At 61.5% G+C, this 12,047-nt stretch overlaps 1 protein-coding gene across 1 annotated transcript; it reads right to left on the reverse strand.

The window, feature by feature from the left end:
* Positions 1–2,843: 2,843 nt before the first annotated feature.
* On the reverse strand, positions 2,844–7,147 carry RTP5 (receptor transporter protein 5 (putative)). The gene is made up of 2 exons (XM_075530107.1): positions 6,990–7,147; positions 2,844–4,692 (listed from the first exon to the last, which is right to left on the reverse strand). Exons 1-2 carry the CDS (start codon positions 7,145–7,147, stop codon positions 2,844–2,846), a joined length of 2,007 nt encoding a protein of 668 aa, XP_075386222.1.
* Positions 7,148–12,047: the final 4,900 nt, after the last annotated feature.

A 12,047-nucleotide genomic window follows, 5' to 3' on the forward strand; every position in this document is an offset into this window, starting at 1 on the left:
GAAAGTGTGTGTGTGTGTGTGTGTGTGTGAGACTGGTGAGTGTTCAGGGGATTACATGTGGGTTGAGGGAAGTATACAGTGGATGACGTGGTGTGGTGAGTGAGTGTGAATGTAGGAGAGGACTAGACCCCAGAGAATGAGCCCGGGAGGAGAAAGACTTACTGGGCTTTGCCGCTGTACAGCGAGGAGCTGGGCAAAGGACAGCAGACCCCGGGCCAGTGGTGCTCCCTGATGGGAAGGAGGTCTGGGAGGAAACTGGGGCTTCGGTGGGCTAGGCCACCCCTCCTGGGAGAGGTGTGCTCTCCCAGGGCCAACGGGACCCCAGGGAGGGAAGGCAGGCTCCTCGTTGGGAGCCCCCAGCCTGGCCCGTGGTGGCTGTCAGGGCTCTCTCTGTGCTGGTTGTAGGTCCAGTGGGAACAGCAAAAGGAAAGGCCACTGTGCTCACACCCTCCCAGGCTGGGGCAGCAGACACGCCGGCAGCTGCCACAGCACAGACCCTCTCACAATCTAGGAAGAAACTAGAGGCTGGGTCCAGGGCATCACCCCAGGGGTCTCTCTTTCTCGGACCTGGGGGTCATCCTAGGAGCTGGCCACGAGTCCTGGCATCTGTCTTCCCTGAGTCTGGGAATTCCCTGGCTTGGAGACTCTGGCCAAAGGACATGCTCTGCTGCTAGCTCCTCTTTCTTGGTGGCAGTGTGTCCCCCTCCAATGCCCTCTTCTCTTTCCACTTAACTCTAGTAAGGTAAAAGGTGGCTCAGGCCACCCTGCAGGGAAACTCCTATCACTGGAGCAGGCTGTGACCTAAGCAAGGACAGGGTGCTGCATCCCACCTCATTCCCCTGAAGCTGCTCGGCCGATCCTATCGGATCATGCTGTGGGAGTCTAACACTGTGTACCCACCAAACCACCGGGAATCATGTACCCCACAAACCAGACACATTTGGAGAAGACACAATTCAGTCCTTGGCCATGTTCCCGGGCCCCCTCAGCCCCATTTCAGCCTGTGCTGCCTAGTGCATCATGGCCCCAAGGGTGCTCTGGAAGTACCTGGAGTCCCTGGTCTCACCAAAGTGACCCATGATCTGGCCCTGGGCTGGACTCAGAGGCCAGGGTCTGGGCTCAGAGTCTCGATCTCCACTCCAGTTTCCCTCCATTGCTGCCCTGTGCCTGCCTCCAGGAGGACAGCACCCCACACATAGGGAGGGGCCCGGTCAGCTGAACCCCAAAGAGATCAGGAGGGGCCCGGTCAGTTCTAGACTCAGGAACCCTGGAGAGACAGGATGGCTTGGTCGAGCTGTCCAAATGTTGCTACTTCCTTTCTCACAGGGCCCAGACCCCTTTCCCACTAGGCCACCTGAGTTCTCTGACTGGTGACCCATCTCCACGGGGCCCACCGCCCACCACTCCAGGCCTGGGAGACAGGATAGCAGGGAGCCTCACTCTGCTTTGGCCAAGGTCAGACCCCATCACTGGCTACTCTCTGCTAACATTCCCCAGCCCACCCCCCTTACCACTTGGGGCCCCCACATCAGAAAATCGAGTGCAGCTACGGGACACCAGGTCTCTGCCTTCCCTACCACTGTGGTGGAGCAAGGGGCTGGGTCTGCGCCATCTGAAACATTGTATGGGGGGGAGGGGGCGTGTCTCCACCCTGCCCCCTGGCTCCCTCTCCCTCTGGGTAAGCTGGGTCCCTGTTGGAGTGCCCAGAGCACTTGGCTCAGCCATGGTGGGTAGTGCAGGTGGCCAGTGTCCTGCCAAGTGTCCCCCCAGGGGGGACCCAGCAAATGTCTTATTCCAGAAAAGGTCCAGGCTAGTAAGAGGCCCCCAATAATTTATCAAGGGCAAGGAAGAGGTGTGGAGGGGCTGTCTCAGCATAGTCCAGGGAAGGAAGATATGCACCCCCTCCTCCCCACACTCCCAGCCCTCCCAAATGGTCCCTTCAGTTCACAAGCAAGGTCACACAGGGCTTGTGTCTAGCTTGTATTTTATTGGCGTGTAACACATAACAACACACACAGGTAAGCGCCTGCAGCACACATGGACCGCCTGGTGGACACACAGACAGCGAACACACACTAAACCACTGCTCAGGTCAGGAGAGAAGGCACAGAGTCACAGGCTCGTGGACGGGGGCCGGGTTGGCTTGGAATTCAGAGGGAGCTGGGGGCCTGGTTGGCTTGGCACTCGGAGGAGGCTGGGGGCCGGGTTGGCTTGGCACTCAGAGGGGGCTGGGGGCCGGGTTGGCTTGGAACTCAGAAGGGGTTGGGGGCCTGGTTGGCTTGGAACTCAGAAGGGGCTGGGGGCCTGGTTGGCTTGGCACTCAGAGGAGGCTGGGGGCCGGGTTGGCTTGGCACTCAGAGGGGGCTGGGGGCCTGGGGGCCGGGTTGGCTTGGCACTCGGAGGAGGCTGAGGGCCCTGGGGGCCAGGGCGGCTTGGCACTCGGAGGGAGTTGGGCCCCTGGGGGCCAGGTTGGCTTGGCACTCAGAGGGGGCTGGGGGCCTGGTTGGCTTGGCACTCGGGGGAGGCTGGGGGCCGGGTTGGTTTGGCACTCAGAGGAGGCTGGGGGCCCTGGGAGCCAGGGCAGCTTGGCACTCAGAGGGAGCTGGGCCCCTGGGGGCTGGGTCGGCTTGGCACTTGGAGGAAGCTGGGGACCCTGGGGGCAGGGGCGGCTTTGAACTCAGAGAGGGCTGGGGCCCTGGGGCGGGTTAGCTTAGCACTCAGAGGGGGCTGGGGGCCCTGGGGGGGGCGCAGAGGGAAAAGACCATCACAGGCTGGCTTTTGCTTTTATGTGGACCAAGCCACAGGAAAGGGCCGGGAGGGAGGTGGTCACCAAGGGGACAGGCTCACGCCTGTTGCTGGAAGATGCCGGGGCTCAGCTTGTACATGCACATGAGCCAAAGCACACACACGGTCATGGACACCCAGATCCACACATCCTCATAGGGCTCGACGTACAGGCCGCGGCACGGGATGGCAGGGCAGAAATCCTCATCTCTGGGCGGCCCACAGCTAGACTTGCTGAAGCGAGACCTCAGCCGCTTCTTCTTCTTAGACAAGCCGGGGGGCAGGAGGCCGTGGCCTTGGGGGGCACTGGCACTGGTGCAGGGGCCCTTGCGCTTGATGGTGTTAAACACTGAGAAGGGGATGGTGATGGAGCCCTCGCTGAAGGTCAGGAAGGTGCCAGTGCTGGCCTTCAGGAGGGGGTCGTGGTCGGGGGCTGCAGGGCTGCTGCCTCCCTCCTGCGGCCCCTCATCTTCAATGATGTCCATGGGAAGCTCCTTGTCCTGGGAGTTGTCCTTGGGGACATTGGGGACAGGGCCCCCTGGACTACCACCTTCCTCACCTTCATCTTGGGTGACAGCGGCAGAAGAGCCCTTGCCCTCGGCGTCACTGACAGAGGGAGCGAGGAGGGGCCCAGCGCTGCTCTCTAGAAGGGAGCCATCAGCAGCAGCAGCCGGACCTTGGGTCAGGCTGAGACGCCCATCCTTGTCCTTGAAGCCCTCAGTGAAGATGAAAGGGAAGGTGAGGGCACCCTCGTCGGCGGTGGGGGTGCCATGGGCGTTGGCCTCCAGAAGGGTGTGCTGGCCAGCGGTGGTGGGGCCGTCACTGCCCCCCTCCTTGCCTTTCCCTTCAGAGACGCTGGCGAAGGAGTCCTTGTCCTTGATGATGTTGGTGAAGGACAGGGGGAAGGTGATGGAACCCTCCCCATTGGCCATGAGGCCGATGATGTAGGACACGGGCAGGGGGCTCCTAGCAGCAGGGGTGGCCAGGCCCTGGACCTTGGCCACATCAACAGGGTCAGATATGGACCCCTTGCCTTTGAAGATGAAGCCCTTGAGCTCGAAGCCCTTGGCCTCGACGTTACTGATCAGGAGACCCTCGCCGTGGAAGACGGGGTCCTTGATATTCACCGGGAGCCCCCGGCCCTCAGGGATGGCCAAGGAGTTGGCAGAGAGGCAGAGGGAGCCCTTGCCAATAGTGTGGGCGGCTGGGCCAGAGCTGTCCCTGGCAGGGACATGGCCGATGCCGGCGACAGGACCTGGATCCTTCTTGTCATCAGCGAGAGAGAAGGGGATGGTGATGACCCCCTCGCCCTTGCTGAAGAAGTGACTGCTGTCTGTGAGCGGATTCCTGATGAAGTCCGACACCGACAGCGGGACGGTGAAGCAGCCCTTGTGCAAGGCGAAGGGCCCGCCGCCCCTCGGCCGCCTGACGGTGGGCCCGCCGCCCAGGGCCAGCAGCTGCGTGTGGCGCAGGGCGCTGCCTGCGCCACGGGAGGCGGTGATGGTGAGGCCCACGCCGCTGTACATGGTGTAGCTGCCCCGGATGGCTCGGGGGCTGAGCACCATGCCCGGCACCTTCTGGAGGAAGCAGACGCCCAGGGCGCAGGCCTCGCAGGGCCGGGCTGCGTGGCCCGGCGCCTTGGCGTACAGCGCAGGGCGCTGCTCCGGGCCGGGGCTCTCGCCGTAGACCTTGCGCAGTACGTGCAGGGCCAGCTTGTTCAGGAAGGGGCGCACGCTCGGAGGGCTGACCTCGCAGTCGCTGCGAGAGCCCCGGGGGCACAGCCGGCACCGCTGGCCCCAGACGCGCATCTTCACCAGCCCCTGACGGCTCGCTTCGTCCCAGGACACGAGGAAGAGGATCTGCACATGCGCGGAGCCCCACCCCCACGGGCAGCGGCAGCACTGCAGCCTGCGCGGGAGGATGGAGGGGGGGTGGGGCAGGCAGCAGGGAGATGGGGGAGGAAGGCAGGTGCAAGGGGAAGGAGAAGGAAGTGAGCGGGCAGGTGGGTGGAGCAAAGAGGGAGAGAAGAGGGCAGGTGAGAAGACCGGTGAAGGGGGAGAGGGGCAGGTAGACAAGGGAAAGAGGGCAGGTGAGCGGGCAGGTGGAAAGTGGCACAGATCCCACTATCCCCAGTCCTCGTGTCAAAGTCTACCTGTTGGCTTGTACTGGGTCTCAAGGCCCTCGGAGCCCACCCCCACCATCAGCACACAGATATGGCCTGGTGACGCTGCCCCCAAACCCCGTGTGGGCCTGCACATGTGCAAGGCTGCTACTGTGTGGTCAATTTGTGGCCAAGCCCCCCTGGTGGGCAGGGTGGGAGGCACTCTAAGCTGTTCGTCCCCCTCTTGGACCCACTCGGGTTGCTCCAGTTTCTTTCTGGAGGTGTGACTCTGAACTCCCTTGGCACAGAGCTTGCACCACCAGCTGATCTACAGGTGGACACTGGGCTGCTAATGGCCAGGTTGGAGGTTCAAACACAGCAGCTGCTCCACCTAAACCACAGTGTGGTCTCAGAAACCCCAGGAGTCAGCATGGACTCCATGCAGCCCGTGTTCGGTGTGGGTATCAACCTAAAGGCTGACGGTTCAAACCCACCCCTCAGAGCCTCAGAGAAAGCCTGACATCCACTTCCTTAAAGGGCAGCCAGGTTTTGCTCTGCAGCCTGCGGTCGCCAGCTCAGAGCACAGAGGGGTGGGCTCAGGGCTTGCTTTGGTTCACGTGGCAGACTGGCTTGCCCAGAGCACTGTGGTGGGAGGGTCAGGGCTGGTAGGAAGGCAGTACCTGAGGGGCTCAAGGCTAGGCCACTGAACCTGCTGCAGAGTGCCCACCATCCACTGGGGCACTGAAGTCAAGTAAGAATGGGCAGAGGGGGGAGGGGCAGTGAAGTGCCAGTGTGGGGGAGGAGGACAGGGTAGTGTGACAGTGTGGGGGGGGCAGCGAGAGGTGACACTGGGGCAAGAGGGCAGTGAGGGATGAGTGTGGCAGTGTGGGGGCAGTGAGGTGTGACAGTGGGTTCACGGGAACACACAGGGGACTTTGCCTTGATGGCTTTGAACAAGAGGTGTGTGTGTGAGCCAAGAAGGAATTCGACATATCCCCCACCAGAGCGGGGCAGAGGTGTCTGAGAGGCCACCCTCTCCACAGGCTGTACCTGGCAGCAATGACAGCCCCGTTGGGGCAGACGGTGCCCTCTGGCCTCCATGGGCCAGTAGCAATGGCCTTGCACCCACAGGATTTTACTGTGTGCTCCCCTCCCCTCGACATTGGTCAGCAGTGAACCACAGAGCTCAGGGGACAGCGTCAGACTGGGACCCAACTTCCCAGTCTACGCCGCAGATTAGACTAGCTGACCCTGGAGCCGTCCCTCCCCCCACACCCACCCCGGGGACCAGCTCCAGCGTTCTGCGTTCTGGGGTCTATTAAAAGGACACACACTTTAATAAGGACTATGAAGGACTCTAGTCAGTATCTTGCCCCTGGAATTCAGGATTGCACTGGGCTTAGGTTCCGATGGGGACTGTGGCATCTGTCATGCTGGGCCAGGGGGCCACGGGAAAAATGACGGCCCAGGTCTCTCACCCACCACCAGTTCAGAGATGCCCCCCACCCCCACCAGCAGGACCCCGCTGTACCCGTGGAGAAGTGCACCCCGGTACACAATTAGTAACCCTGAAGCCTCAGAGGAGCCTGGTCCCCCGCCCCCTGCCCCGCCCCAAGGCCCCCTCCACTCCTGGAGTGTGCACCCCCCTCCCTCCCGTGCTGCCATGGAGACGAAATGGAGACACTGGAGGCGGAGGGCCAGGCTGGATGGAGCCCCTCAGAGTAAACAAAGCCCTCCCCCAGTGGGTACGGCCACGTCATTGGTAGGACACCTCCCACACCCAGCCCCTGGCCCTACCACACTCAGCCAGACATGGGCATCTTGGGCAGGGCCCCGAGCCAGGGCTGAGCCCCAGCCATTCCCACTTAGGGAGGAAGACCGCCCCAGCCCACACCCACCCGCTAAGACCCAGGAGAGTGGGTAGGGCGTGGGGGGGTGGGGGTGGGGGTCACCCGGCCACACTTACCTGCTCTCGGCCACACCCACCTGCTGCCAGTCAAGGCTCTGGGGCACCGTGGGCCTGTGGATAAGAAGGACCCTGCCCTCCCCAGACCCCAGGGGAGCCCACCCACCTCCCAGGTCCCCACCACCACCACCCTCTTACCTCGCCAGCCCCTTCAGCCGGTACTGGGAGCAGCCGCGGTCCAGGCGACCAGCCACCAGGCTGCCCTCGGGGAGCAGCAGCCAGGTGTCCTGGGGCTTGGACTCAGCCATCAGCTGGCTGAAGGTGGCAGCCCACGCAGCGGCCCCAGCCTGCTCCATGCTGACCAGCTCCGCACTGCGTCTGGCGGCGGTGAGGGTCCGGGGGCTACAGGAAACCTCTCATGTGATGAGCAAGCGCCCAGCATTTCTGCGCTGGCCAATGGGCTGCCGGGGCCGCAGCAGCGTCTCCATGGCAACCAGGTTTGTCTCCTGGAAACGAGACCCAGGTCTGTCCTCTTACCATTTCCAATCTTATCAATGACGCAAGCAGTGCGTGGTCCCTCTCAGAAACGCCAGGACCAGGAGTCATGCATCAAAGGCACTTCTGTGCAGCCCTCCCGCCCCCGCGTTAGGTTGGGGCCTGAGTATGCTTGTGTCTCCTTCCCACAGGAAATCATGCCACAGAACTCGAGACCCCTGCCTGCCCTGCTCGCTGATCACACACTTGGACTGCGCCATGCTGACCAAGAGCCCACCCACTTGAGTCTCCGCTTTGTCCCCACCTATCACCCGGGGCTTGGGTGACTGAACCAGCGAAGTGGCTGGTTTGTGTTCCACAGCACTGCCCCCAACCCCCGGGCCTCTCTGACACACATCATTGACAGTGCCCCAGTGGGCTTTGTTCTGTGCCTACACCATCCCCGTGTCTCTACCACACATGTGCAGTCTGGGAACTTCTCGAGCACACATGGAGCCTGGTGGCACAGTGGGTGAGGCCTGGGCTGCTAACTGCAAGGTGGGCAGTTTGGACTCAATAGCCACTCTGCAGGCTAGAGAAAGAGGAGGCTGTCTGATCCAACAAGCACACCCAGCCTCGGAAAACCACAAGGGCAGGTCCATTTGCCCTGTAGGACACCTGGCCAGCCCCCTGGCTCTCCCCATTCCTCCGGATGCCAGCCTGGCAGTGGGCAGGCCCCCGTGGCTACACTCAGGGTGAGGCCCAGCACACTGCCACCACAGGCACTCAGCCTTTTCACGGGAGAAGGTGGGACCAGGCATGTCCTTGCCCAGGATGGCCGCTCAGGGGCAGCCAGTGCTCAGCCAGACCAAGACCCAGTCAGTCAATAGGTGAGGCTAACAAGGGAAGGGAAGGCAGATGGGAAGGGACGCCCTTCCTCAGGACCATTCCGTGGGCCCCCTCCCAGGAGGGCGAAGCAGCAAACCAGGAGAAGCAAGCAGCAAACATACTCAGGCCAGAGGCCGATGCGTTCACACATATGCACATGTGCATGCGTTCTATATATGTGCACCCTGTGGCACATTCGCACGCCATGCACATGTATACACCCAACATATACACCTGCACCGTGGCAGATTCACACAATGGGAAAGTGGCACTGAAATGTGACGGAATTTTTCCAGGAGCTTTTTGAAGTCCCCTCATGTATGCCACATACATGGACACATGCACACGTGAGCACGCAAGCGCCTATGTACACATACATCCACATATACACACAAGGGTTCCAAAAAGGTCATGGAAAAATCCCATCCTCTTCTCATTGTATTTCCCATGGACTTCGTGAAGCCCCTTCATACAGATACACTCATACACACATGTGTACTCCGTGTACGCTACTTGCAGCCTTCTATCCCATTCAGATTTGGGGGCGGAAAGCAGAAATAACCAATGCCCTCCTTCCCTTCGTCCCTCCTTCCCTGGGGGGGGGGGGGCGGGGACCTGTAGAACCTCATTCTCTTTATTCTTGTTTCTGATAAATTGTGGAGATGTTTCACTTTTTTTTTTTAAGCTCAGTTCTTAAATTGAACAGACAACTTAGACCTTTTTCCCTTCTGGGAAATGTTTCAAAAACAGAAAGTTTTATTTGCAAACACTATTAACCATTTCCTGTTACAACCTCAGAAAGGGGTGCAAACTGGGCCCCCAGGCCTCGCCTGGCAACACCCAGGCCCACCCACAGTCAGGCCCCTTCCTTCGCCCAGCTGGAGTGGGACTCACTGGTGGTCCCACCCACTCAGAAGGCAGCCTGCTGACCCCCTGCTCCTTGACCTCATCACTTCCCACTTGGATCCTGTGAGCCCCACCTGGACAGCACCTCAAAACTGAGAACTGTCTCCATTCATGTGTCCCTTTGGGGCTCAGTGGCCTCCTCTCCTTACAGACCCAGCCGCACATAAAGCAGATGGCCACTTAACTATGACTGAGCACCTGAAAGTGCCTGCCACCTGCCTGCCATTCCAGCTTGCCATTTTGGAGAAGCAGCCCTGCACCTGGCACAGGATGGAGCCGGGAGACAGGAACTTCCTGGCAGGGCCCCTTACAGGACATCTCTGAAAGGAGGAAGTTAGGGATGGGGCCCTGACTCCTGGTTGCCAGGGGCCAGTAGGGTGAGGGGTGAGTGTGGTCATAGAAGGAGAGGTGGCTGTGCCCATGAACTAGGACAAAGCCATTGTGTGGAGCAATGGACAGTGACCCTGCAGGGCTGACCCCAGGACTTAATGGGCTCAGGCGTGGGGGCAGCTGAGAGGAGGATGGAACGGCCTGGCATGTTTGGCTCTGATGTACTGCGAGTCAGAACCGACTAGACAGCATCTCACAACCACCTCTGATGACAGGTGCCCCCCTCCCGCCTCCATGACCATGGGCTCTGGGCTCCTGGGGGCTCAAAGAGCAGAAACATGGGCCATGCTGTCGGAACTGGGTGTGGGCTGGGGCTCCCTTCTGATGAGGACGTCTGGCTCCTGGTGGTGCGGCCTTCCTGGTGTTCATTGGCCCATGTCTTCCGCTCTGCTCAGCCATCCTTGCCCTGGCCCCATCCTGGCTCAGCAAGACCCTCGCCCAGCTTGACCTCTGTTTCCCAACAGGCTCACATGGGTGGGGGTGGGGGAGCTAACCATCTCTAGCAAAGAGCCCCCCCACCTCCTGGATCCTGTGAGAGTGGATGTGGGTGCCCCACATGGGGCTGGGAGCCTCTTGACTGTGATGACATAAGGCATCATTGCTGCGGGGGGAGGGGTGCAAACTGAAACTATAGGGCACACAGGGCGCTCAGTGGAAAACTCGCCCCTGTCCCTTACCGAAGGACCCTCTGAGGGGCTTGAACCAACCCAAAGCACCCCCAGAGAGGGAGCCAAGAGACTCTGTCCTCACCCCATCCAGCAGCCCAGATGCAGGTTAGGGATGCTGACCGGAAGAGTTGTCTCCAGGAGACCCCTCCACGGCCCCCAGTCCCTCCTCAGGCTCGGAGGGACTGCCCTCATCCTACCCAAACCCTAGCTCACCCCCCAGAGACCCGCCCCCAAGCCCTCCTGGGCCCCAGCCCCTTGCCCCCGCACCCGCACTCCAAAGGCAGCTTCCCTTTTCCCCATTGGGCGGCAGGCACCCTTGAGAGCTCGCCTAGCCTCGCTTGCCTCTCTTCACTCAGCTCAGAGCCTTCCTCCGCCCATCTCTCCACTGCAGGGACAGGGCTGGAGGGGGGCGGGGACGGAGACGGAAGGACGGGACAGAGGGAGGGGATGGAGGGGGGTGGGAGGAGGAGAGGAGGGGTGGGTGACAGGAAGGCGGGAGTGGGGGAAGGGAGGTAAATGGGATGGGGAATTCCTCCCGCAATTAGCCAGTGCTTGGCACATGGGGTCCTCAGGGACAAGGAGGGACTCAGGCCCCGCAGGGAATGTCCAGCAGTTGTGCTCGAGAAAAGGGGTGGGGGGGAGGGGCGGGTTTGTCTACAAGGACCCTTTCTTTTTTGTCCCCAGGTCTGAGGGGAGTTGCTGGAGTGCTGGCCTGACTCTGCAGCAGTGGACCCCTCCCCAGCCCCACCCGACTCATCTGGGCCCAGGGGGCCCTGTGGGAAGTGAAGCCGTGCCGGTGGGTGTGTCTGGAGACACGTGCTCCCAGGGGCTGCCCACTCAGTCAGTATGTCCTCCGCCCCCAGACCGGCCCAGTGCGCCCATCCGGCTGTCACAGCCCTCCCCCACCCCCTCCTGTGCCCACAGGGCCCTGCCGTTGTCACCAAGGGCTCTTTGTTCATAAATTAACGACCCCGCTTCCTCCCTCCCAGCCGCTGCCTTGGCTTTGATTAACTTTTTCCACTGGTTCCCAGGGCCTCGGTGGTGGCGCCCCCAATGCCAGGCCCCTCTGCTAATATCAGCACTTCCACCCTCTCGCGTTCCGTTCCGTTGCGACAGACACGGGACATCACCAAACCGCCCTCACCCAGCCGTGGGAACTGGTGGCGCCCAGCCCAGTCACCATCAGGGCCCCCGCAGGGTCAGGGCTGGGAGGGGAGGGGGTTGTCTGGGAGTGGCCAGTCTGGACGGTGGCTGCCCTGAGAGCATGCTTGGAGCAGGCAAAAGAGGCTGGAGGGACTCCTGGCCCCAGATGTTCTTCAACAGTGGCCAGAGGACTAACAGGTGGAGGGGGACGCAACAGCCTAGATGCCCCCCTAGATGTCAAGGGCCAATGTCCACAGGCTAGCCCTCTGCCAGGCTGGGGTCTGGGGCCTGGCCCGGGAGCTGTCCTCTGAGCGGGAGCAACCCTCTGGGTCACAGACTGAGAGCCCAAGGTCATGGCGTCTGGGGTCAGGTGGTCAGCCAGGAGCAGCTGCGGTGTGTGAAGCAGAGTCAGGCTATGGGTGTTGGCCTGCTCCTGGCCCCCGCTGCGCCTGACTGACCCCACTGTCCCCAATGCCCCCTGGTGACCACACAGCCCTTCACTGGCCTCTGCTGCCCTTGGTTGACCCTACTACACCCCCCCCCCACTCTCACCACCTGCTCCCTCACCACAGCAATCCAGGACCTGATGTTTGAGAGGGTGACCCAACCCCCAGGGCATTGAGGGCAACTATACTCCCACCCCTATTTCAGGTCCTCAGAGGGGCAGCTCAGGCAGGAGATGGAAGAGAAGAGGCAGCAGCTACCCCTGGGGTGGGGATCTGGTGCCTGGGCATAGAGTGGGGGTCTCAGTCACCTCCTCTATGCCCAGGGCTCACACTATAGGAGG

Source organism: Tenrec ecaudatus, chromosome 13 (assembly GCF_050624435.1).
Source record: "Tenrec ecaudatus isolate mTenEca1 chromosome 13, mTenEca1.hap1, whole genome shotgun sequence".
Lineage (NCBI taxonomy): Eukaryota > Metazoa > Chordata > Mammalia > Afrosoricida > Tenrecidae > Tenrec > Tenrec ecaudatus.